This window comes from Manacus vitellinus, unplaced genomic scaffold (genome assembly GCF_001715985.3).
Source record: "Manacus vitellinus isolate BGI_N305 unplaced genomic scaffold, ASM171598v3 scaffold_0_pilon, whole genome shotgun sequence".
Classification (NCBI taxonomy): Eukaryota; Metazoa; Chordata; class Aves; order Passeriformes; family Pipridae; genus Manacus; species Manacus vitellinus.
In genome coordinates this window covers 41,894,993-41,920,089 of record NW_021938789.1, presented here as the reverse complement: position 1 = coordinate 41,920,089, position 25,097 = coordinate 41,894,993, and the positions used below count along the sequence as shown (strand labels likewise).

At 39.2% G+C, this 25,097-nt stretch overlaps 2 protein-coding genes across 3 annotated transcripts; both read left to right on the top strand.

Annotated features, from left to right (window-relative positions):
• Nucleotides 1-280: 280 nt before the first annotated feature.
• GAR1 (GAR1 ribonucleoprotein) lies at nucleotides 281-6,466 on the top strand. 2 transcript variants are annotated; one of them, XM_018072270.2, is made up of 7 exons: nucleotides 281-337; nucleotides 1,599-1,792; nucleotides 1,873-2,027; nucleotides 3,480-3,539; nucleotides 3,948-4,083; nucleotides 5,486-5,599; nucleotides 5,951-6,466. In XM_018072270.2, the coding sequence occupies exons 2-7, from the start codon at nucleotides 1,612-1,614 to the stop codon at nucleotides 5,962-5,964; spliced, it is 660 nt and encodes a 219-aa protein (XP_017927759.1). In that variant the 5' UTR covers nucleotides 281-337; nucleotides 1,599-1,611; the 3' UTR covers nucleotides 5,965-6,466. The 2 variants fall into 2 exon arrangements, with proteins under 2 accessions (XP_017927759.1, XP_017927766.1); XM_018072277.2 differs by lacking the exon at nucleotides 281-337 and adding an exon at nucleotides 1,316-1,455.
• A 5,751-nt stretch (nucleotides 6,467-12,217) lies between these two features.
• RRH (retinal pigment epithelium-derived rhodopsin homolog) lies at nucleotides 12,218-23,999 on the top strand. Its single transcript, XM_008933184.3, has 7 exons — nucleotides 12,218-12,456; nucleotides 17,267-17,457; nucleotides 19,074-19,173; nucleotides 19,891-20,044; nucleotides 20,403-20,571; nucleotides 22,545-22,723; nucleotides 23,635-23,999. Exons 1-7 carry the CDS (start codon nucleotides 12,351-12,353, stop codon nucleotides 23,738-23,740), a joined length of 1,005 nt encoding a protein of 334 aa, XP_008931432.2. The 5' UTR covers nucleotides 12,218-12,350; the 3' UTR covers nucleotides 23,741-23,999.
• The last annotated feature ends 1,098 nt before the right edge of the window (nucleotides 24,000-25,097 follow it).

Below are 25,097 nucleotides of genomic sequence, written 5' to 3'. Positions count from 1 at the left end.
ACATTTCTTTTCTTTGGCCAGAGGAATCCGATCCAAACATTGCACTGGTTCTCCTGATTGTAGGCATTATTTACTATATAATATTTATTATATATTGTGAAGGACAAATGCTTTTATGTACAATGTGTATATGGAGAAGCCCTCCTATCCGTGTGATGCCCATTACACGCTCATCCGTGTCACAAGCTCCTTTTACACGGTTAGTGTTGAGAATTTTCCCAGCGTTTGGCAGTTGCTTTTGCGACAGTGTCGGTCGACCGGTGCCGCCCACTTACGGCGGCAGCCGCGTTTCCGGCAGCGTGGGCGGTTTCCTGGCGGGGACGGTGCGCACGTGCAGGTACAGCCCGGTCCGTCTGTTTGTCTGTCTGTCTGTCTGTCTGTCTGTCATTCCTCAGGGAATGGCGCCAGGAGGGGCCCGCGCGGCCCCGCGCCCCGGCTGCAGGCCCTGTGAGGCGCTGCGGGTGCGCGCCCGAGCCCGAGCGACGGGGCCCGTGGGAACCTCTCGGAGTTTAAGGAGGCCGAGCGGAAGGGCCGGAGCGACCCCCGGTACCGCCACAGGCTGGGGGGTGGACAGACGAGAGAGCAGACCTTGCCGAGGACGTTGGGGTGCCGGTGGATGAGAGGCTGGGCACGAGCCGGCAATATGCGCTCACAGCCTGGAAAGCCAAACACATCCTGGGCTGCATTAAAAGCAGCGTGGGCAGCAGGGCAAGGGAGGGCATTCTGCCCCTCTGCTGCGCTCTGCTGAGATCCCACCCGGAGCGCTGCATCCTGCTCTGGGGACCCCAGTACAGGAAAGACGTGGAGCTTTTGGAGCGGGTCCAGAGGAGGCCACCAAGATGTTCAGGGGACTGGAGCACCTCTCCTCTGCAGCCAGGCTGAGAGAGCTGGGGCTGTTCAGCCTGGAGGAGAGAAGCCTCCGGGGAGACCTTACAGCAGCCTCCCAGTGCCTGAAGGAGGCCACACCAGAGCTGTAGAGGGGCTTTTTACAAGGGCATGTAGGGGTACGATAAGGGGAAATGGCCATAAACTGAAGGAAGGTAGGTTTAGATTGGATATTAGGAAGAAATTCTTTACTGTGAGGGTGGTGAGACACTGGAACAGAGAAGTTGTAGATGCCTCATCTCCAGAAATGTTCAAGGCCTGGTTGGATGGGGCCCTGAGCAATGTGGTCTAGTGGAAGGTGGGGTTAGAACTGGATGATTTTTAAGGTCCCTCCCAACCCAAACCATTCTATGATTCTGTGATGTTCTCACTTTGTGCCACTCCTTTGTGGGGCTGGAGAGCTGCACAGTCTTCTCCTGGAGTTGGAAAGTGTCATGTTCAACCCTCATACAGACCAGTGAAGAACATGCTAATCACTGCTAGTCACTTTTTTGCAGATAGGTGTTGCAGTAGATTACATCTTAGTTGTAAACTTGATTTTTCACAGGCTAAAACCATAGCACGTTTGTAGTGAGTATTGAAAAGGACTAACAACTAAATTAACAAAGCCTCTAAATTAACAAGCCTCCTGACAGGAGGCTTGAGTTTGTACAGCAAATCAAATGTGAGATATCTTTTGCATTTAAAACAACTGATTTTTGTCCACAATTTAGGAGGCAGTAGAGGATGTCTTTTCGTGGCAGAGGAGGTGGAGGAGGAAGAGGAGGTGGTGGCTTCAACCGTGGAGGAGGTGGCGGTGACAGAGGTGGCTTTAATCGCGGCGGACGAGGTGGCTTTGGACGGGGAGGTGGAAGAGGAGGCTTCAACAGAGGAGGATATGACCAGGGCCCTCCAGAAAGGGTAGTTTGTAAGTTACATGGAGGGATTATATTTGTTTAATTTAGAATGACTGGTCCAAATCCTTAGCTTGTTTGTTCTTTATTTCAGTGTTGGGAGAGTTCATGCATCCCTGTGAAGATGACATTGTTTGTAAGTGCAAAACAGAAGAAAACAAGGTGCCTTATTTCAATGCACCAGTGTACTTGGATAATAAAGAACAGATTGGCAAAGTGGATGAAATCTTTGGACAGCTGAGAGATTTTGTATCCTTCAAAAAATGTGTGATATGCAGTATTTATTTTTTTTAAAGTGAATTGGATATTAAATGAGATTTCTCTAGGATTTTAAAATCGTTCAGAGCTTGGCTATCAGTTATATGTGGACAGACACAAGTCTGGCTGCGACTGTTAATGTCAATAGGTGCTCATTCACATTAAGTGCCTGTCTTAAAACCTTTTTGATATGACAGAGTACTTTCAGTCAGGCAGAGGTTTTCACTCAGTACCAGTACTGGGGCTGTGTTTTGGATCCATGGTGGTTTAAGTTGTTACTTTTTCTAGCTAACTGACCAAATTTTCTGCTATAGGTTACTCACCCATAACAGAGTTGGATCAAGGGTGTGGATTTTTTTTCCCTCTGCATTAGGGGACCTTGGTCATACTCCAGCTCATTATTTAATTATAAAGTGAGTTTATGCTAGGATGTCCTGTTGCTCATTATCCAGTTTATTACTAAAAGTGGGCTTGTGCTGGGATGTCCTCTGTCAAAGCAAGCTTATTGACACAGACACTGGGCCCATTCAGTTGTCACTGCCAGATTGACAGAATCCATGAGAAAAGTGGGATGCCTGGGGGAGTAACCCTATAACATGGCAGTAAGACAGCCTGTGTTGGTTTGTTGAGCATCAGTCACCAGTTATATGCATTTTCCTCTCCCACATGAAATATGAAGTAAAACATGCAGGTTTTAAAGCACTTTCATGCTCTGTAATAATTAACAGATCTGCTTTTTGTATGACAATTGCCTGAATTGCAAAGACTTGTTTTCTTCCTACAATAACATATGAAGCAAATACATCGCTGGATTTTGCAGCTCCTTGCTTCCCCATTTAATCTTCACTTTTAATTAAGCAGAGTTGGCCAGCAGCTCTTTTTGATCTTAGGAACTGCATCCCTAAGTCCTTGCATATTGGAGAGCCAAAGGATTTGTACAAGAGTCCTTGTGGGATTACAGTCTGCCAGTTCCCTGTAGGATGAGGCTGGGCATGAGATTGGTCCAGCAGTCCCTGCTGGCTTTTACCTTCCCACAGCCAGGTATCCAGCAGCAGCAGCACTAGCAGAGCCCCTGCAGCATGTGAATTATTCTAGATAAGCCTTGAGGTCACCCTGAGGCTAAGGGGTTCATCACTTGCTATGCTAATTTGGTTTTTAAAATTATGATTTTATGTACTCTTTGCACTGTTGTGTTCTTCGGTATGCCTTAATACATGGAAGGAAAAAATTATTTTACCACAAAATACCGTATTGGTAGCTATTAAAAAATTTGAGAGAAATTGGTTACAGTTTCTGCAGATCTTTAAGTTACAATTGTGATGATTTTTAGCTTAATTTAGAAAATACTAATTTAGAAAATGTCTGAATATGCCTTCTGCATAATAATAAAAATCAAAATTTCTAATGTTTTATTACTGCTATGCTCCTTAAAGAAACTAACAGTATTTTTCAGTGAAACTGTCTGAGAACATGAAAGCCTCTTCATTTAAAAAAATGCAAAAGGTGAGCCAATCTCAATAACAGCATTTTACTGTATGTCATCAGTTAGATAAATCTCGTCTATGTCAGCAAATAATAAAAGCTTTATTAAATTTTTAATAACTTTAAAAGCTGATTGGCCTTTGTAAACAGTCTTTTATTTCCTCTTACTTTTCAGTTTTGTATCTGTCTTGTTCTTTTTCCCTGCCCCACAAGAAAAGATGTAACAAAAGAAAATCACACAAATATCTATATTTTAGTAACTTTATAACACTGTGATTTATTTCTTGTGTGCTTTCTGTATTTGGCTATTTGCAGAGAACAGTTTGACATAAAGGGGTAAGAGGAAATTGTGGGTATTTGTAAAGGGAGATATTAATGTGCTTTTTGGTCTTGGTATTTTGAAAGCCTAATGTAACTCTCTTCCTACAGTTTTACATTGATCCAGCAAAGCTACTACCTCTTCAGAGATTTTTGCCAAGGCCCCCTGGAGAAAAAGGTGCTCCCAGAGGAGGTGGTAGAGGAGGACGTGGTGGTGGACGTGGGGCAGGAAGAGGCGGTGGTAGAGGTAAGATCCCAAGAATGGAAGTTGCAGAATGTTTGAGTTATTTGGGATGACATATCTTGTTTTCTTCATTTGTTTTGTGGGGTATTTGTGTTCTTTTGTTTTTTAAAGCTGCTGTTGAGTACCTGAATATCAACAGCGATATTGCAAAGAAAAACGTTACTCATGTTTCTGTTTGACTCAATAGAAAAGACAGTGATATCTTTCCAATGGCAAGACCAATGGCTAAATAACAGCTCCAATGCATAGGGAGGAGAGAATGCTGATTTATATCAAAGACAGAAAGTGTGACTACTAAGCAAACTTGTGGTAAAAGGTTGTAGATTATACACACTCAAAACTGTCAGTGAAATCTATACTTTTAGTATGTTTAGAGTCATAGAACCGTGGAATATTCTGCTTTGGAAGGCACGCACAAGGATCATCAAAGTCCAGCTCCTGGCCCTGCACAGGACAGCCCCAAGAATCACACAGTGTGCCTGAGAATGTTGTCCACATGCTTCTTGAACTCTTTCAGGCTTGGTGCTGTGACCACTTCCCTGGGGAGCCTGTTCCAGTGCCCAACCACCCTCTGGGTGAAGAACCTTTTTCTAATATCGAACCTAAACCTCCCCTGACACAACTTCAGACCATCCCCTTGGGTCGTGTCACTGGTCACCACAGAAGGTGCCTGCCCCTCCACTTCCCCTGAGGAAGTTGTAGACTGCAATGAGGTCTCCCCTCTGTCTCCTCTCCTCCAGGCTGAACAGACCAAGTGCCCTCAGCTGTTCCTCATACAGCTTCCTCTCAAGGCCCTTCACCATCTTTGTTGCCCTCCTTTGGACACTGTGTAACAGCTTTTTATCCTTATGTTCTAAAAATCCAGTCTGGATATCAAAATACTTGAAATGCAGTGTTTGAGAGAGGAGTGAATCACCTGGTGAATCTCATCCTCTGCTTTTTGAACATCATCTGCCCTGTACTTACTCTGCAGTTAAAGCTGGAGTTTATTTTTTCTTACATCACAGTTTCTTGTCTGTTCTCCCTACCCTACCCTTTGCAGCAGGGCACAAGTGTTTCAAAGTGGTTTGGTTTGTTTGTTTGAACTAATAAATAATAAGTATTAATAATTGTAATCAATTACTGGTTAATATATGTAGTTAGTTTTGTGCTCTTGTGAAAGAAGTTAATTGTGGAGTTTTGTTAGTGTCTTTAGTATTTTGGACATGGTATATCAGATATCAAACAATACCTAAAATGCTGCAGATGGTCCCTAGAAGAGACAATTGAACTGGTAACTGTCCAGCAACTGACAGTTTCTGTTTTTTGTTGTTGTTCATTCCCTTTCAGAAGCTGTCAATGAAATAAATTGTTATGCATAACAAAGAATATGCTTCTCAAAGGGTAATTTCTTTCTTATGTTTAGGAGGATTTGGAGGAGGAAGAGGTGGAGGAAGAGGAGGAGGAGGAGGATTCAGAGGAGGCAGAGGTGGAGGAGGAGGATTCAGAGGAGGAAGAGGTGGTGGAGGAGGCTTTCGGGGTGAGTGTGTGGTTTTTACTGTTCAGTAATAAGAATGGCTCCTGATTTCTAAAGCTTATAAATATTAAACAGAATGTTGTAATTTTTAATGTATTGTAGATGTTTATAGTTTTATGTAAAATGTTTCAGTGCATCCCAGTGGCTTAAACCAAAGCACAGTATTCTGCATTTGTCGATGTGTGTATAAGAACATGTCAGATTTTTGCATTTAGATAGGGCTGTGAGAACAGACAACAATGATAAATTACTTTATTCTATCAACTCATTCAGTGTTACGTATATAACTAATTTGCTTTAAATGCAACTAAGATGTGAACTGTTTGGTGTATTTTTTCTTTCCTCTTAAAATAGGAAGAGGACATTAAAAATGGAGCCATGAATATCTCCCCGCTGTCTTACCATGTCATCTACAGAAGGGAAGAACCAGCAAAAACTTTTGTAAAGGACCCTGAAAAAGTTGTTTTTATAAAGAACTTGAAGCTGTAAGATGATGATTATTTTTACAGCTAGTGACTGTTGATCAACACATGAGGAGTGTAGCCCCAGGCGAAGAGCTGAAGACCACTCAGAATATATGGACACTTTTCTAACTAAGCCAGGATTCAATGTTATTCTTAAACTGTTTGTTTCTGACAAGCAGCAGTCAAAGCTTGACTTCGTGATGGAGTTTGGAGTAAACAGTCAATTGAAATAGGAAGACACTACAGGTTCACTACATGCACATTCATCAGTGTGAACCTGTTACCTGTGCGTGACTGATCCCTGGTTCTCATCCTCCTTTTATATAGAATCTTCTGGGTTGCTCTGAAATGGACATGCTTTTTAAACAACCTTTCTGAACCTTTTTTTATAAACTAAACTTAAATATTTTGTGTTGATAGTTTTTTTTTAAATACATAATAATGTACAAAAGAAAAGGAAGATAGCAAAGTGTATTTTGTGATTTTTTTTGGTACAAATCTCAATGAAAGCCAAAGGCGTTAAGATATGTGCTTCTTAGCAGCTGCTGTCTAATGAATAAGACAAACTAGTACTATACTTGAGTCACCTAATTGTATATTAAAAAGCTAAGGGTTTTTAACTGTCGTTGCACACTCCCTTAGCTTTTTTCTTTTGAGGTTTTGATATCCTGGCACTGCACCTCTGTGGTGCTCTGAGCTTGTGTAGGGCTAAGATTAAATAGCCCATCATTGGGCTCCTCTGCACACAGTGCTTTTGGTTATGTATTGCTTAAAAAAAGGCATGAAAAAATCAGCATGAGTCTTTGGACTCTTGAAATGAATGCATTAGGATTTTTGGAAAGCTAGTGACTGTCTCTCCTTATGGACAGAGGAGACCAGGGTACCTCTCTACTCTTGAACTTTGGAAATAAAGTAAGGGGTAAAAAGTAGAATCTCTCTGGACTTCATCTGAAGCCAGGAGTATCTTCATAGACTCTCCTACCAAGCACTTCTGAAAAGGGATCTATAGAATAATGTATGTGCAAGTATTTTGAACATCTTGTTCCATGTGAAAAGAAATACATTTCAGAACTGATTGTACTGTTACACTTTTTAATTGATGAATGCAGTACCAGGCAGATGAATTATATTAGCCTTCTGCTTAACAAAAAGAAACAGGTAGTTTTTCAGCACTAGAATTGGACAGTTACTGGTCATTTTAACAAATGTGACTGTTAGTTTTAATAGTCTCTGGAACGAAACTTGAAACAAGGTGGAAAAAAAATATTAAAGAATTCACTTAAGTGGGAACAGATGCAGCATAGGATAATAGGTAATAATATTCTTCAGCTTAGAAAACCCCACAAACATTGAATTTCTGCTATATCTGGTTTTGTGAGAAGAAACTGAGTCTAATGTTTAGCCACAGAACTATCTGGAACTGAAGGATTCCCATTATTTTCGGGGTATTGCTACAGTCTTAGCTTTAACCAGGTCAGTTAAATCCAGAATTCTCAGAATGTTCAGGCTTTTGTTGCTGTGCATTGCTAGGCCTAGGTGACCTAGGGCATTGACTGCCCTTCAACTGGACAGACTCCTATGTGAGGAGTTACCGGTTGCATTTCAGGCACACCACATTGCAGTTGAACAATAGGGACCAAGTCAGCTGCAGTTGTCAGTGCTTCTGTCATTTGTAGCTGCATCTGCTGTGCTGTGTTCACTGATGTTTCAGTAGCTAGTTGTGGGCAGCTGACCCAGATTGTCTTTTCTTATTCATCTGACTTTGGAAGACTAACACAACATAGTCCTCAGTCTTACACCCAAATTCATGCTCTGCTTTGCTATTCGCACTGCATGCTTTAGAGACGTGTTTTTTCCTGGGGTATCAAAACACTCCTGACATCCCTTTTGAATTGCATGTTGTGACAGCTGATGGTTTGGTTGCAGTCAGTGCCACCTTCCTGCAGCTCAGGACAAGATGTGTATGCTTTGAATCTCTCAGCAGATGGAGCAGTGAGTCAACTTGAAGCACGGCGAGGCCAAAGCAAAGGCTTTGACATCTGTGTGCAGAGGGGCTACAGTGCAATATCCATTGCAGCTCTGGAGGGAAGGTTGGCCTCTTGATTATAGGGGACAGACTGCAGTCCCAACTGAGAAGTGCATTAGGATCATTATGGTATGGCCTATGCATACAAACAATGTTGGGTGGATTTTATACTAATATACAGAGAAAATTTATAATCTTAGATCTTTTTGGAGGTTGTAGGATGTTAGGATATAAGAATGTCCTCAGTGATTGCGTGTGAATATGAGGAAACTAACTATTGTGTTTGTCATATGCCTTTTTTTTTCTTCTCCACTGTGGGGAAAGATGGTGTTTGCCAGGCACATCCAGTCCCTCTTCTGCCTTGTCTTCTCGGTGCCATGACATGACCCTGCCCTCCTAATGTAAGGTGCTAACTGTAATGGATGAAAATTCAGTCTCTTAATAGACAGGTCTTGTCTGCAGTGTAATGCTGTAATGAACTAAAATACAGATTCTCTAATTTTATATGACACCTTCTCTCTTGTCTTGAATTTTTATTCAGATCCTATCCAATGATTTGGTCATTGTGCTCCTAATCCTAGTAAGTGGAATGTTCCAGTTTTATATAAGTGCTTACAATTATCCTAGGCTGCGTCTGCAGAGAATAGGAAGGGGGAAGGGGGTCTCACCAGTACCCTGACAGAAGTAAGTGTGTTGCAGAAGTGGGAAGTTTCAAGTAGCTGTGGTGTCTGGGGAAGAAAAGTCACAGTGCAGTCTGAAGTGAGAAGAGTGGGGTAAGGTGTTAGTGGTAGTGCAGGCTCTTCATGACTGATGTTCCCTGGGTTTTCCCTCACTGGCAGCATTTGGGACAAATGCCTGGATCATCTAAAGAGCTCGCCTGCCACCTGCTCCAGCAGTGCATAGAGGGTTGCTGTCCTGCAGTATTCCTCTGAAACTCAGGTGGGCTTCAGTGCACTTCAGTGCTTGGCTGCCCACCCAGGACACAGCAGTAGTGTTGTCACCTGCCTGTCTCCTCCTCCACTTGTCAGTGTCTGCACATGCTTGCTGTTGGCAGGGGCAGAGCATCCAGTGACCAAGTCCTGTTTGTGGTCGCAAATGAATGTGTTGGCCACCTAGGCATAGGGTCTGGCTTTCAGCTGATTTTGAAAATAACAGCTGGTAAATCACTAGGATCTGATTGTTTAAAGGTATTCAGAAGACCTGGAACTTCTTGTCCTTGCCACACCAAAATTCTGGATTTATATTTTTCTCTGTCTTGGAGGGATGTTTATTCACCTTGTGTTTTCTGCAGTTGCTGGGATAGGATGGTTCAATGTTGTTCATAAGATCTGCTGTGTTACTTTGTCGGAGAAATTTGATGAAGTGCAGAAAATGATTGGGATATTTTGATTTAAGTCTGCGGCACTGACCATTATAGAACAGAAAGGATTCTCTCTGGGACTGACTCACAGCTATGGACATTTGCCTGAAGCAATGCTGGACTGTCACATACATACTGCAAGTTATTTGCAGTTGTGCAAAGCATCATCTTGGCAAAAACCAGTAGTGTCTCTAAGAAAAAAAGGCACAGCTACTGTGTGAAGGAGGGCAAGTAAAAAGCTTTGTGGAGTCACGTATTTTTCAGGGTGTTTTCTTCTGTCAGCTGAAAATCTCTTTTGAGTCAAGCTTTTCTGAACAAAAGTTTAAATCTAGTAAAAATCAGTGAGTGAGGGGAAAAAGTAAGTTATTAATTTGTTTTCCATGGGATTTGAACTATTTGCATCCATGAGAAAAGGGACGTTCTGCCTTAGAGAGCCCTCTAGCCATGGTTGCATAGTAAACGTGGGAGGGGTTGGGTTTGGGGTGGGTTTGTAGCCTGGTTATGTCCGAAAATAAGAAAGGTTTGGGGTTGGTTTAAGTTTCTAAATTTATTTTTTTTTTTTAATGCAGAAGTTACATTTCTCCACTCTCATCAGTCATGGATTGAAATACATTTTACACAAAGCTGTAAGCAGCTTGCTAAACCCTTGATGAGTTTTGCATTGTCAAACATGTATATATATATAGAGATACCTACAAATTGAAGAATGGACTTAAATAGAAGTTGTGATTTTCTATTGATCTGAGACATGTGGGAAGGAAAAGCATCACTTGAGTTTATTAAGTGCCCCTCTGACACCAGTAATACTATCTGTTATTGGAGGATAAAACAACTTGAGGTTTTGGATTTTATTTTCTTATACCAGTATAAATAAGTAGTGTGGTAAGACATATTTTAACTGGCTTAGGAACTGGTTCCAGCTTTCTGGATTATTTGTATACTTCAATATTTAATTCCTTTTTTTATCTTTTTGTCTTTGTTTCATGAACTACAGTTTTGTAGAAAAAAATACTTTTAGATTAATGATGTCTGCCTATAATTTTGACTTTTCTCTCAATTCCAGTTGCTGTAAAGTTAGTCAAATTTACAAAGAGATGGAGACAATGTGATGGTACATAGAATGGACTGCACATATCAGAAAGTTGTGTTTTAATCAACAAGTATAAAATTTCTATGGTCTCGTTAGGTGCTACTCTACGTCTAGAATCCTGTCTGAATAAAAATAGTGATGCTATGCTTTTCTGAGATATTCAGCATTGCAAGCTGACTTCTGTGGAAGCTGCAAGATCTGAGGTGCTTTTGAAACTCTTGCCAAAGTGTCAGAGGAGGAAAGCAAAGATATCAGATTATCACTATGCTTTTATCTTTTGAGGCAGGACTGTGGTGCACTAGGGAAGTGGCTTCCTTGCCAAATGGATCATCATTCCTTTTAGATCTCTCCCACCTTGTTCCTGCCTCATCCTCTTCTGACAAGAAAAATACTGTAATAATACAAGTACCCTGAGAGCTGTAAGAGTGAGTGTAGATCTGGGGTATTAAAGAAAATGTTTGCTGGTAGAACTGTGGCGTGATCGTGTGTAGTAATGATGACTACATGTTGTGACTGCACAAGTTTTATATAAAAATGTTCTTTTATATTCAAATGGCTGAAAGATGCAGAATGTCTGTTTTGGAGAGCTGAGGAGTGGGAGGGAATGCTCTATGAGTGTTTGACAGGTTAGGGAAGGGAGAGTTATTCAGATATACTTCCTTTCTATAGGATGACTGTATTCCTCAATACTGCGTCTTTCACTGCTGCTCGTAAGTTACAGCTCTAGCCTGGGACCTGCTTGAACTGCCTGTGAACCACATACAACTGAAGAACTACTGGTTACTCATCCTTGTCACTTTTATACCCAGTATGAATACTAACTGGAGGCAAAAACTGTGTGAAGTGGGACTGATGGGAAACAGCTGGTTTCTGATACTGCATATGAACTCTTTGGGCAGGGATTTGTTGCAGCTAATATTTATGCAGGATTTTTTAAAAGGTCTTTAGTTTGGTGTGCTGGTACCTCATCATTGAAGAGAAAACAACATGAGCTTCTGTTGTTTAGGTGTTTGAAAAATGCCCAGTAATTTTCTGCCCAGTAACATGCCTTGGAAAATTTGCCCAAAGTAAGCTTACAGGCATTGCAATTAGGAGAGGGAGGGTGTTCTGGCTGTAAGGCATATTCAACAATCATTTTCTACCTACCAGGCTATTTTAGAAGTGTAGTGATTGAATTTTCTGAAATGCTTCACTTTAGAAAATACTGGAATGTGTTTTTCTTGTGTCTGTGTCAGCTTGAGAGCTTAACTCAAACAAGGAATTTTGAAGAAGTGGGTCTTTAAAGATTTGAAGGGATGGGCTTTAGAGTAAACACATCCTGCTTTTTAAAGAAACTGACATTTGTGTCTTTGTGTCATACTGCAGTTTTTTGTGCTTTCTATGATGATGGGAATTAGTTCCAAACCAGGCTGATGATCAACTGAACTGAGTCAACTTTTGTTGAGATTTCCAAAGATTTTGTTGAGATTGCACAACAGGTTTGAGGGAAAAAGTTTGGGAACATGTGACAGTTAATCTCTTTAGCAGTAAGAATGAAGTTTAAGCACACTGTTGGAAATTTATTCAGTTCTGTGCTGCTCTTTGTTTTAAATAACAATCTCCTGCTTAGATTGGGAGCGTAAACTTCTTTCCACTTTAGTCCAATTAAATCATGCTTGGAAGCTGTCAGTGGTGGGGAGAACTCCGCCCTACCCCCCTTCTTTTAATTGTTCAATGAGTCTGTTGAATAATGAAAGAATTTGCCTGACAGGGTTGTAGTGTTTCCTCGTCTTGATGAATTATTGCAGAGGATAAACGACACACTTTTGTCGAAAATGCATTGGAATGACTCATCCAATTCCTCAGAAAGTGACAATGAAGCTCATTCAGCCTTTACACAGACTGAGCACAACATAGTTGCAGCTTACTTAATAGCAGCAGGTATGAGCATTGGCAAATTGTTGTATAACTTTTTAAAATAGAACTTGTAGATCTGAATGCTCATTTTGTATAGTAACAGTGATGGTATTTCATTTTGTATTAGACAACTGTCTGATGGCTTTTCTCCATATTTACTGACAAGTTAGCAATCAGCTGCCTGACTGAAATATGCAGAAACATCTGAAGTGTGCAGAAACATCTAAGTTTTCTGCTCTATATTTGAAGGCAGTGTTGTATCTCAAAAAGTATATTTTGTTGATATGTAATTATAGAAGAGAGTGAGAATTAATTTCTGCCAGCTTGCAAAAGAGATAAAAATAGGGCATAGCTGTCACATCTTGCATTTTTCTGCGATGTGCTCGAAGCTATCTTGAGATTTCTCCTGGGCCACATGTTCGTAGTAATATATGTGTAGTCTGAGCATGTGAGCGGGTGTCTGTTAGGGGGATGTAAGGGGAAGGGTTGGAATGTGACTTAGAGGGAGGGAGCTGGTCATTAATCAGAGAAGAGCAGACTCCAGTTGCAGCTGTATTTTTCACCAATGACACATGTTAGAAAAACACTGTGACTTCAGTGGTCTTTGGCTAAATGATTATAGAATTATTTTTTCTTTTCCGCCTTGAAAACTTTCTCATTGTGTAACCACAACTGTTTCAATAGTGCTTTTCTGAAGCCTTGAGTGCTATAGCAATGAAATATCCACCTAACCAAAACCTGAAACCTACTGTGTTTAAAAATAGCCTTCTGTACCTTTGTTACAGCAAATCAAGGCAGTTTATCAATATTTTATTAATAGACCGTACCATAAATTTTCTATGTTATAGTTAGATTTTAAAATACTTAAAAATATTAATTTAAATTTATATGAAATAATATTGCTGATGGTCACATTTTATTTAGCATATCTGTCTGAAGTCGTGAGTATAAAATTGCTGCTCTGGTAAGGAGGATATTTTTGGATGCAAAGACAATAATTTATTTCAGGTCTTTAGAGAAATTTGTAGAACAGCTACACATATCAGTAGACTTTTTTAAAGAAGCTGTAGAGATGGATAATGGTCAAATATTGGAAGGCTAAATATGCTTTGCAACACTGTCACACTATTTGCAGGTATTGGAACTATTTGGATCTATTAGATGCTGCAAATAAGTATGATACCTGTTATATTTTGATTAAAATTTATTGTATTGTATGTAAGAAGATGATATTTTCAGATAGTTTTGACCACTTGGTGTTAGGGATCAAATCTACCATAGGTGATCATAGAGTGTCAATGGAATTGGCCAGAATCAACCCAGCTCTTCTTTCTTAATCTTGCATGGTAATTAAATGTCTTAAAAAAAAAAAAAGTTGGATTACTTTGTGGGTTTGGGTTGTTTTAATTTTTTTTTCTTATTATAATTGGGGGAATCTAGTAAATTTTTCACTTTACTTTCTTAATGAGAAATGTTTTTGACAGTAAGATCTATTACATATTTGCTTACCCCAGCAAATCTCACATCTGGAAAATTTAAACTGTGTTAATAAGCAGATGGCTAAAAATAAGAATGAAGTCCAGGTCCAGTTTTCATCATTATGCTACTTTTTAAAAGGTTTGAATGCCTCTCTTTTGTGTTCTAAGAAGGAAGTAATTGTTAAGTGTTGCATTCTGAGGTGGTCAGTATGTAATTTTTGTGATGACAACAGGGATACCGGAAGCAATACTTCCTCATGGATATCTTTCTGCATATAGTGCTGAAATGCTCTGGTATAATTTAAAAATGCTAACTGGTAAATTCCATGTTAAAAGTGGACCTAACCTTCATTGTTTTGATGCTACTATGTAGCATTGCCAAGTCCAATGCTAAACCATGTCCCTAAGCACCACATCTACACATCTTTTAAATATCTCCAAGGGATGGTGACTCAACCACTTCCCTGGGCAGCCAATTCCAATGCTTGATAACCCTTTCAGTGGAGAAATTTTTCCTGATATCCAAAATAACTCTTCCCTGATGCAACTTGAGGCCATTTCCTCTCACCCTATCATTTGTTATTTGGGAGAAGAGATCAACCCCCACCTTGCTACGCCCTTCCTTCGGGTAGTTGTGGAGAGCAATAAGGTCCCCCCTGAGCCTCCTCTTCTCCAGGCTAAACACCCCCAGCTCCCTCAGCCACTCCTCGTAAGACTTCTGCTCTGGTCCTTTCACCAGCTTCATGCCCTTCTAATGAGCACTGCTTAACTGTTTTGCAGAGAAACTTTGTTCAGTTACTTGACCTGATTCTCAGAAACACAGAAGAGAGCATTTCTTATATCTACATGTTTTTTCTCACTTTATTCAAGATGGAATCCATCCTCAGTCTTAAATTTTACTCCTCAAAAGCATTTTTTCCCTATTATTAATTTGATTAAATGATGCTAACATTTTAAGTGAATATAGGCTTAGCAATTTCCACTTTTCCCTATTTTGGCTTGGTTTGATTCCCTCCCCCTCCTTAAAATTAAGACTGGACTCTGAATCACTAAATTTAAGTGTGTCTAGCAGGATCTTTCCTTCACCCTGAGGATCTGAGTTTACAGTCCTGTTGTATGTCTGATTTCATTCTTGATAGCTGTAATATCTGTTAAAGCATGCCTCATAAGAAACCTATACTATTTTATAAACTTGTAATTCACTTTTGCTACCTCTCTCCCAAGAGATGACATACTGTCTGTGAGCAGAAGAGCTGACAGAACTGGCACTGTGAGTGTTTTTTCCTATGATGTTCATTTCAGTTCAGATCCTCAGCTCCTTGTTTTTGTTGATTTTAGGAGCACATAGCATCACAGTGTCATTCCTGAAATATGTGGATATATGAATATGATAGCTGATGGCATCTGTGTGGCCAAAAGATGTTGGACCTTCAACAGGAGGCCTGCACCTGAGAACAGACATGCTTGGTAGTTTTAAAAGAGATAGCCAAGAGTTAATTTTGCCTCATTTGATTTTAAAATTACTGAATCTGATGAGCGAATTTATTTAATGTAGGATTTTGGTACTGATTAATAAAATGTTGCAGTGAATATGAGTTTTAGGTATAATAAAAAAGGTACCAACATGACTGTGAAAGAAGATGGATCTGCTTATGGAAGTCCACATTCAGTATGACAGCCACTCAAGCTCCTTACAGAATTATGCCTCAGATTGGTGATGATGAAAACTATAGTGTTTCAATACATAGGTGAAACTTTTAAGGTAAAACCAAACCAAAACAAACAAGAAACTAAACCAAAACAAAAATTCAGAGAGGCATTGCCATGGATAATGTGTTATTAGACTTTTAGCAGTATAACATTCCACTATTCACTTGGCAGTTTAAGGTGCCCCGGCTATACAAATGTTTGTAAGTTTAGGATTTGCTTCAGTGATACTGTAGCAGTTGCACCAGTCTAGGGAATCTATGAACAACTTACAAATTCCTCTTACTATTTGCAAGTTATTTTTTTAATGTCTGTCTTTGCTTGAACATGTTTGAATTCCATTGTGTTGATATGGGCTGTGAGTCTGTCTCTGCTGAGGTGCAAGGTGGAGTATTTAACCTTACCGTTTATTAAAGCTTGTATTAATATTGGGTTAGTAAAAATTTAGAGGATGAGAATTTGCCCTGGATACCTCTAAAACAGGCTGGAGTCTGAAGATAATAAAACCACAACCATAAAGAAAAGTGTTTTGTGGGAATGCCATGTAAACTACTCCAGGAGTCATGCAGTAGGATTTGGCTAGGAAAGGGGAATGACAGGAGAAAAGGAGGTTGTGGATGCTTTAATATAGGATCACCAGGATCAGAAAAAGCTTCCTGGTGCATGGAGTCCCGAAGAATGTCTTGGGCACCCTGAAGAGCATTACGTACAAGGCAAATTTCAGAGGGATGGAATGTGAAGGGAGGAGAATGTACATTTTAACTTTAGTACTGTTTTAGTACTTTGTTACAACTCTTTGGCTCCTGGACATTTTTTGTGTTGCCTAAGAATAGATTTCAGACACAGTTTGAGTCAAACCAGACCAAAAAGGTGTAAAAATACAGAGGTTAGGGAAGCAGAAGCAAGTTCAGTCCAGAGCTGGACTTTTCCCAGGGCTATGACACAGCCCTAGAGCTTGTCAGGTAGAGGAAACAACTCTGGTGCAGACCCAGCCATGCCACTGTGACAGACTGTGCAGATCACCTAGACTGCTTGACAAAGCTTAGAAAATAAAATTTGCAGCAACCTGAACCAACTCTGAGGCTGGCAAAGCTTTGGGACCTCATGAGCAGAGAGAGGAGTTAGTCTGGCTAGAATAGTGATACCAAAGTCAAACTTTCTACATCCCTTTTGCCCAGGATTATTGTCTGAATGCTGGTGAAAACTACCTGCTGAGAATGGAAGACCTCAGATGTTGGCAGGGGCCTCTTGCTAGATTAGGTGTATAACTTTTTTCTCCAAATTTTTTTTTTGCCAATCACCAACTGTATTCTTTTTTATCATGGAAGTCAGCAATATGCTTGGTGGGCCAGAGTGTTTGAAGTGTAATCCTAGATGCATTTGAACTTCTGCTGTGGTTTTTGTCATTGTATCGAAAGTCCCAAATTTGGCAAATGCTCCACTGTTGGCACTTAATGAATCCAAGTGAAAGCTGCTTAATTGGAAAAGCTTTTCTCTCCTTTTCGGGTGTCTATCCTCCTTGCAAAATTGCACTTGACTGACTTGCTTGTTTGGGACTTATATATTGCAATAGGCTGCATTTTCTTCTGCATGTGTATTACTGGCTGCTGTGTATCTTTTGTAAAGTTTCCCTTTTTCTGTTTTTACAGGAGTGATAAGCATTTTCAGTAACATTGTTGTGTTAGGCATCTTTGTTAAGTACAAAGAGCTTCGGACAGCAACCAATGCAATTATTATCAACTTGGCTTTTACTGACATTGGTGTTAGTAGCATTGGTTACCCCATGTCTGCTGCCTCAGACCTGCATGGAAGCTGGAAATTTGGATATACTGGATGCCAGGTATTGCAATTTAGTGAGAGAAAAAATTTGAGCACTTAAAAGCGAACTGACAAATAAGTAGTAGCTCTACTTAGTGTTAGCTCATTTAAGAGGTAAAATGGAGATGCAGAATTTGAGTGTAGACCTGAAGTCGATGTTCTGTAATGTCAACAGTTTCAGGAGACAGTGTTTCATACGAATTTCACTTTAAACTTATAATCTGTAAACATTAAAGTAGGGACTTTGTAGTCCCTACTTTAATCTCAACTAGAGATTTTAAATTAGCTTTAAGAAGGCTCACAAACTCAATCCCAAGATGAAGATGGTTATAGAAGCACATGCACATTTGATGACTTACTTGACAGTTAAAAGCCTTTGAATGTAGCTAATGTTTCAATGATGATCTTAACAGATCTAATGAGTTCTCCTTGGAAATACATGTTCTTTTGGACAGGACTATTAGGATATCCAAAATGAAGGCCTGCAAGGCTATTAGTCTCCATTACAGACTTATCCTAGTTTTAATAGCCATCTGCTTTTAAGAATAGACTGACTGGAAAAATTATACTTTCATAGCAGAGAGATGATGCCCTTCACTCACTGTGTACTGGGATTTAAATTTACATTATTGATAGGCTGTTTGGCTTAAGTGTCCAGGAAGATGGGTAGTAATGTGAAGGCATATGCTGAAAATATGTCTCAAAGCAAACATTAGCAAGACTATACATTTTGGATGTTTATAACAATCTGACATCACTTGCCTCAGGAGACAGTTGCTTCAAGCTCAAAATTCAGTCACTGTTTGACAGGAAACTTCACTTTCAACATATTTGGATCTGGACTGACTTGTAGTGTGTTCATGTTGATGTGAATTCTCACTGCCAGTGCTCTGAGAGTTAAGATCACTTGAAGCACAACTCATGTCAACCTAAACCAAATGAATCCTGTGATCTGAGATCCCTGAATGTCATGTGATCCTATTATAAGTGCTGATTGCATGTGGTCTGGCTCAGGGCTCTGTATTTCTGGAGTGCCAGTGGTAACATAGCCTTCCCTGTCATCCTTCCTGGTCAGGCTTCCCATGGGATGATGGGGCAGATGCATATAGAGCATACTGGGATTGAAGCATGTGTCACTCTGCAATAGATCTGACACACGTAAAATGGGGGTAAGGGGGTAAATCAGTGTGCCATATCTGTGAAATAAGTGTAGTTATACAACAAATGAAAGAGTAATAATTCAGAACCTCATATTTGCTAAAGCTGTAACTCTTTTTGGTGAACCAAAAACTTTTTGGGTTTCCTTAACATATATTGAAAACACAAAGTGAACACTTCCAAACTCTGAATCTCAAAATTTACTTATTGAAGTATGGCGTTTCTTTGATTTTGAGACTTCTGCCTTTAGGATTTCTGATGTGCACACAAGCAGGTTGCTTTTGAATGCAGGTTTACTTTTTAATGGGCCAGCTTCGAATTACCTGCATAGAATTAATTCCTTCAAGATGCTGCTTATGGAAGAGAGCTCTGGCTGAATGTGATGTGTTGTAGTACCTTTGATTCAGTACACAAATTTGTGCTTTTACCTTTGAAAGATTTCTCAGGAAGGATTTTCTTGTTTGTTTGTTTTAATTCCAGATCTATGCTGCCTTAAATATCTTTTTTGGGATGGCGAGTATTGGTTTGCTCACTGTTGTTGCAGTTGACCGTTATCTGACAATCTGCAGGCCTGATATAGGTACTGTACTTATAGTCAAAAATCATTTGCTGTTGAGCTTCTAAGAAATCAAAATCTGATTTTATTTTATTATTTTCTCATGAATGACTCCATAGTCAGTGCTGGGTATAATTTGAACCTACAACACTTAGTTAAGTAAGTTATCTAGTTGGCGTGGATGGTACTGCTTGTCAAAACAAAAAATTCACAATTAGGCTGTTATTCTGTTTATAAGTTATATTTTCACGGCTGTTTGCAGTCTTTAGAGGGCCACATCCTCATACAGAAGCACAAGAAAAGCCTCTAGCTTTGGGAGGTTTTGACCTCTGTCAAGCTGGTGTGTGTCTTTACTATTGGGTTAACACCACAGGGGGTGTTTTTCTCTCCTCTGCCACAGCTGTATTGTAACAGTTAATTCCTGCCTCTGCAATCTTCTAAGGATGTACTTGAATGCACTGTTGCATAATAAGCTTTTTGGCATGGGGTCAGGATCAGGTGTTGCCTGTATGCTGAGAGTTGGAATGGGTAATGGTATTTAAGTGGCTTTAAAGGCTGGAAAAATTGAGATGTCAGTCAGCAGTGTGAAACAGGTATGCTACAGTGTTTGGGAGTGTAAACCTTTGAAAGGGTCATTATTAACCCATTATGTGCTTACTGGAAGCCACTTATCAGTCTAGTTTGACATTGGAAAGAAGCAATAGATGACAACTGTTTGTGATTGTATGTGCTTGGCCACAGGAAGAAGAATGACTACCCGTAGCTATACAGCTCTAATCCTTGCTGCTTGGATAAATGCAGTCTTTTGGGCTTCCATGCCTATTCTAGGCTGGGCTAGCTACGCTCCCGATCCGACTGGAGCAACGTGCACAGTAAATTGGAGGAAAAATGATGTGTAAGATTCCCCTTCACTCTTTCTTTTAACTTTGCTGTTTTATTGAAGTCTAAGATTATTTAATTCACCACTATACGAGCATAACTTCTTTCTAAAGTATGAAGCCTAATTTTTAAAAATAATTTAAAACAATGAAATAACATAGAGCAAGTCTAGAAAAAAAAAGAAACCATAACAATTGAACCATGCTTCATAACTGCAAGACTTGTAGTTGATAATAAAAACTAAAGACAAATTTCCTTATTATTTAAAAGCTTATTATAAAATTTCATAATCAAAGCAAAATACCAAATTCTTTAGCAACTTTTCCTGGATGGCTATTTGTAAGTTACTCTGTTTTGTTTTTCTGTCTTATCAGGTCCTTTGTTTCCTACACAATGAGTGTAATTGCTGTTAATTTTGTTGTGCCCTTAACAGTCATGTTTTACTGTTATTACAATGTTTCCCGGACAATGAAACAATATGCCAGCAGTAACTGCCTGGAGAGCATTAACATAGATTGGTCTGACCAAGTAGATGTGACAAAGGTAAATGACTGTGGGGGTTTCTTTAAACGTGTTCTCCTTTTTCTTTCATACTAAATAACTGAAATTGAGCCTTGGTGTAAACTCTTGGCTTGACTTTTAATGTTAGAGTCTTTACTTTTGGTCTAATACTCTTTCCAGATGAATAGCTACTTTAAAGGCTGGGAACACTGTGAATTTTTCTTGCCTGTGCCCTCTTGCCATTCCTCAGAAATATACCTCAGAGGTGCCCTAGAAGAATTTTTACTCTCTGTACCTGCAGAGTCCTTAAGCTTTCTGCTAGGTTCCCAGGTGTATTTGGTCTGAAAAGGATTGGTCAACTCTGATTTGAACTAGGAATGAAAGTGCATTTCTAGCATTCAAGCTGTGTGATTCCAGTCCCTTGTTCTTTTCAGTCTAGTGAGCTTATCTCTTTCTTATGTAAACAGAAGCAAATGTGAGTTATGACATGAAATGAGGTATCCTGCCTGGAAGGTGGACATTCTTTTAATGTACAAGAGTCCTTGAGAAATCTTGAAGTTCACTAGCTCCTTTGATTTTGTGTAAAGATGTGATTGATGGTTGGGCATGATGAAAAAGTGAGAGAGAATTGGACAGAAGAGTATGTACCTATGTTTTTGAGTTCCTTATCAATGCAAACTTAACATTCTTTAGAAAACTTTATTATTGCTAAATTCTGAAAATAGTATTTTTACCTACAAAGAATAAATTGAGCATTTTGCTTTTATGAAGAATTTTCAGAAAGCTTGAAACTGAGGATTCAGTTAAAAATTTAGACTCATGTTTGTGAAGAAAATACATTTTTCTGGGTTGGCATTTGAAGGCACAAAGTTATGTTTAAAAAGAAAAAAAGATTGAAGCTATGGAGCTAAGCAGTATCCTTCTGTGTATTTGGACTGCTTGCTTTTCACAAATTAGCATCTTCTAAACTTTCTGTGCACCAAACTTCTAAATAAAAGTGTTATTTCTAACATTATTATCAATGGGTATTGCATTTGTATTTAAATAGGAATCTTCTGTGAGAGAGTCACTGCTTATTTGTTGGTTATTCTCTAGAACAGGTCATACAAACTAGCTGTTTACTTCTTGTTTCTCATTTTGTTCATCACCAAAAGGCTGAATTAACAGCACTAGGGAATCCTGTACGTAAAAAGAGCCCTGCAGTTTTGTTTGGTTTTCTACTGGTTTGTTTTGTCCTCTTGATTTGAGCTTTCCATTCCAGTTTCCATTATTGATTCGTGCCCTTAACAAAAGCCAGAGAGGTCTGTCTCAGTTGATACTACAGGAGTCTCCTCCACTACCGCAGTTTGTTGCTGTTCAGGTTTAGCTGTGGCATGTTGTGTTCTGGCGTGTGAGCCCCACCATGCCCAGATTGTTCCCTCTGATAGACAGGCAGAGAATATCAGATATCTCCTCAGTATGATACTTGAACATGGCTATAATTCTTCATTAAACCAAGCAGACACTTCTGGGTTCCTTCAGTATAGGTCCTAGAATATTTACTTTCTTTTATTTCACTGTACCATAGTTAAGCCACATGAAATGTTTTTATTAACAGCTTAATTAAACATATGGCTTAGATTTTTCTCTCTGTTCATATTTATTGTTTGTAATAGCATCCCTGAGTGTCCTGCTATGGGGGTCATAATTCATGTGTGAAATTGTCTCTGGTCATCTACTCTCCTGATGGAGAGATTTAACATAATCAGTAGTGCTGACTTTGAAGGAAGATTGTATGTAATGAAATGACCGTATGCCAGATACATGGCAGTGAAGTGTGCTATTAAATCCCCTACTATTAAAGTGAGATTTCATTGTAACCTGTCAAAATGTGTCAGGTGTGCTTATTCATATATTATTTCATTCAGGATAGATCTGTTTTCACACAGCTGCATGTGCTTTTGTTATGAAGTTATGTTATGAGGTCTTCATCTTGAGGTAATACTGGTTATATGTCTGTTCCTCTTGTTTTACAGATGTCTGTTGTGATGATTGTAATGTTCTTGATGGCATGGTCTCCATATTCTATTGTGTGTTTGTGGTCTTCCTTTGGAGACCCAAAGAAAATTTCTCCTGCAATGGCCATAATAGCTCCTCTTTTTGCAAAATCTTCCACATTCTATAATCCCTGTATTTATGTCATTGCAAACAAAAAGTAAGTGTTCCTATAGTACCAGTCTATTTCATGATTTTAGCATATCATCTGGCTATAGAAGGATCATCTGTAAAATATGACAAATGATTAGTGAAGAGCAAAGGGTAAGCCACTGTTAATTTACCAAAGATGACCTTCTGGACAGGAAAGTCTAAAATAAATTGTTTTGATCATCCTCAGAACGTACTGAATTAATAAAATATTTTTGAGAAAACATTAACATAGCTTTTATAAGAGTTTTGAAAGTCCCTTTGTCTTTTCTCAAGAGGATGCATTATGGAATTTGGGTTGCATCAGTAGTAGACTGGTTTTAATGACTGTGGCCAAAATGTGTGTGGCTTAGTGACACGTTACTTACCAAATCAAACTACTTCTTGTTTGATTTGGAATGTATCATATTCTGAGTTATTAGGATGGATTGACCCTTTTCATTAAATTAAATAGGTTAAGCCTATTCCAATTTGACCAAGCATAACGCATGCTCTAATCAAGCCAGTGCCTCTGACTGAGGAGTGGGTTTTGCAAAGAGGCATCCTTCCTTCCTCTGCTACCAACCTTCAAGCAGAGCCTGTGATCTCTGTCTGGGTGAACTTACCTGATCCTGCTGAATCGATGAAAAAACATCTGGGTTTCTTCCCTTTCTATAAGTTCATCTTTGTTGTGGATGTACCCTCTCCTGGGATAAGCAAAAGCTGCTGTGATCCCTGTTGTAGAAGAAACACTGAAATTAATTGTATATTCCTGTACATGGAAGTGAAAAAGACCCAGAACCTTTTGAATTCCAAATGCACATCTTTTATTAAGTGAGTTTGAAAACTATTGTAATAATTAAGGCTATCTTACGCAGCTTTTCTTTGCATTTTGTTCTCCAGCTAATGATATTTCTGTTTTTCCTTTCTTGTCCTTTGCAGGTTTCGGAGGGCGATCCTGGCAATGGTGCGATGTCAGACAAGACAAGAGATAACTATAAACAATGCTTTGCCCATGAGTGTATCTCAAAGGGCATTGACATCATAGATCTCCTGTCATTTGCCTGCATAAATTACGTGGAAAGGAGTGAAATCTGGGTTAAAGCTAATTAATCTTTTGGAATAATAATCTGTCCCAGCCAGCTGTTTTTTGTTAGTCACAGTAATCCTTTTACATAAGTTAAGAAGACAGAAAGACAAAACCTGCTAAGACTTTAGTTTTTGAGAGTGAGGTTTATTCGCCCAGTATATGTGTCCCAAATGAAAAAGGCCTCTGTGACTCTTACAGAGTTGGGCAAGGCGACAAAGGGGCAGGGAGAGACTGAAGCAGGAGGTGCTTAGGTTCAGTAGCCCTAGATTTTACATTTGTAATTCCTTTCATGAATTACTTTCCACCAACTTCCCTTGAAAGTTTTCCAGACTTGAAATATTCTGGATTCTCCCTATGGCTGTATATTTCCATACCAAGTGTCCATGTTGATATGCTTTGCAAAGGTCTGTGAATATGTTAGGATGTCAAAATATCTAGCCAAACGCTATAGAATCTTTTAACAGCTTTTAGGATTTTGAAGGAGTTTCAGGATATTTAAAGTATTTTTAAAATTTTAACTCATAGAACCAAATTAATTTGTAGGAAAGAGAGCTTTTTTTCTTTTCTTTTTTTTTTTTTTTTTTTTTTTTTTTTTTTTTTTTTTTTTTTTTTTTTGTTAGTAGCATATTTCTAGTGCTTGTGACTGTACAGCAAATCCTGAAAATGAGACAAAATGTACCCTAAAGCTCCACACTTGGGAGGCACATAACACTGAGTAAATGTTGTAAATGTTTACGGTAATTTCTCATCACTTTTAAAGTCAATCTTTTGGTTATATAGGTCTGATGTGTAATTTTCAAGAAATACCTTTGGAAATATGAGCAATGGATTTATTCAGGATGAAGAAAATGACTGTATAAACCTAGCTTCTGTGTGTGCATCTGAAGTTTGGCTTTGTAGTGTGTAACTTATTTAAATATATGTGTATTTTTGCCAAAAACCTGTTTTTATGGGATTTTTTAAAAGCTGTGGAATCCAGGCTTCCTATTAATTTGTAATTTTTAGTATTAAAGAAAATGCCTCACAATATCCTCATGGTGTACTAGACTTCCTCCAGGAACCTTGGAACACTTTATAGACAGTAACTAATGCACCTCCTCGTAGAAGAAGAAGAAAAGAGATATTTTATTACACACAAGCTCTACAAGCTACATATTAACATAGCCTTAAAACACACTGGATGTGATTTGAAGCAGCGTGTGTTCTGACAGAGTAAAGAACGAGCTGGTTTAACTGATCCCATTCAGGATACATTTGAAGGTTAAGCAACTACAGATCTCGGCTAATCTCTTGTAATCTGCTGTTACTAAATGGA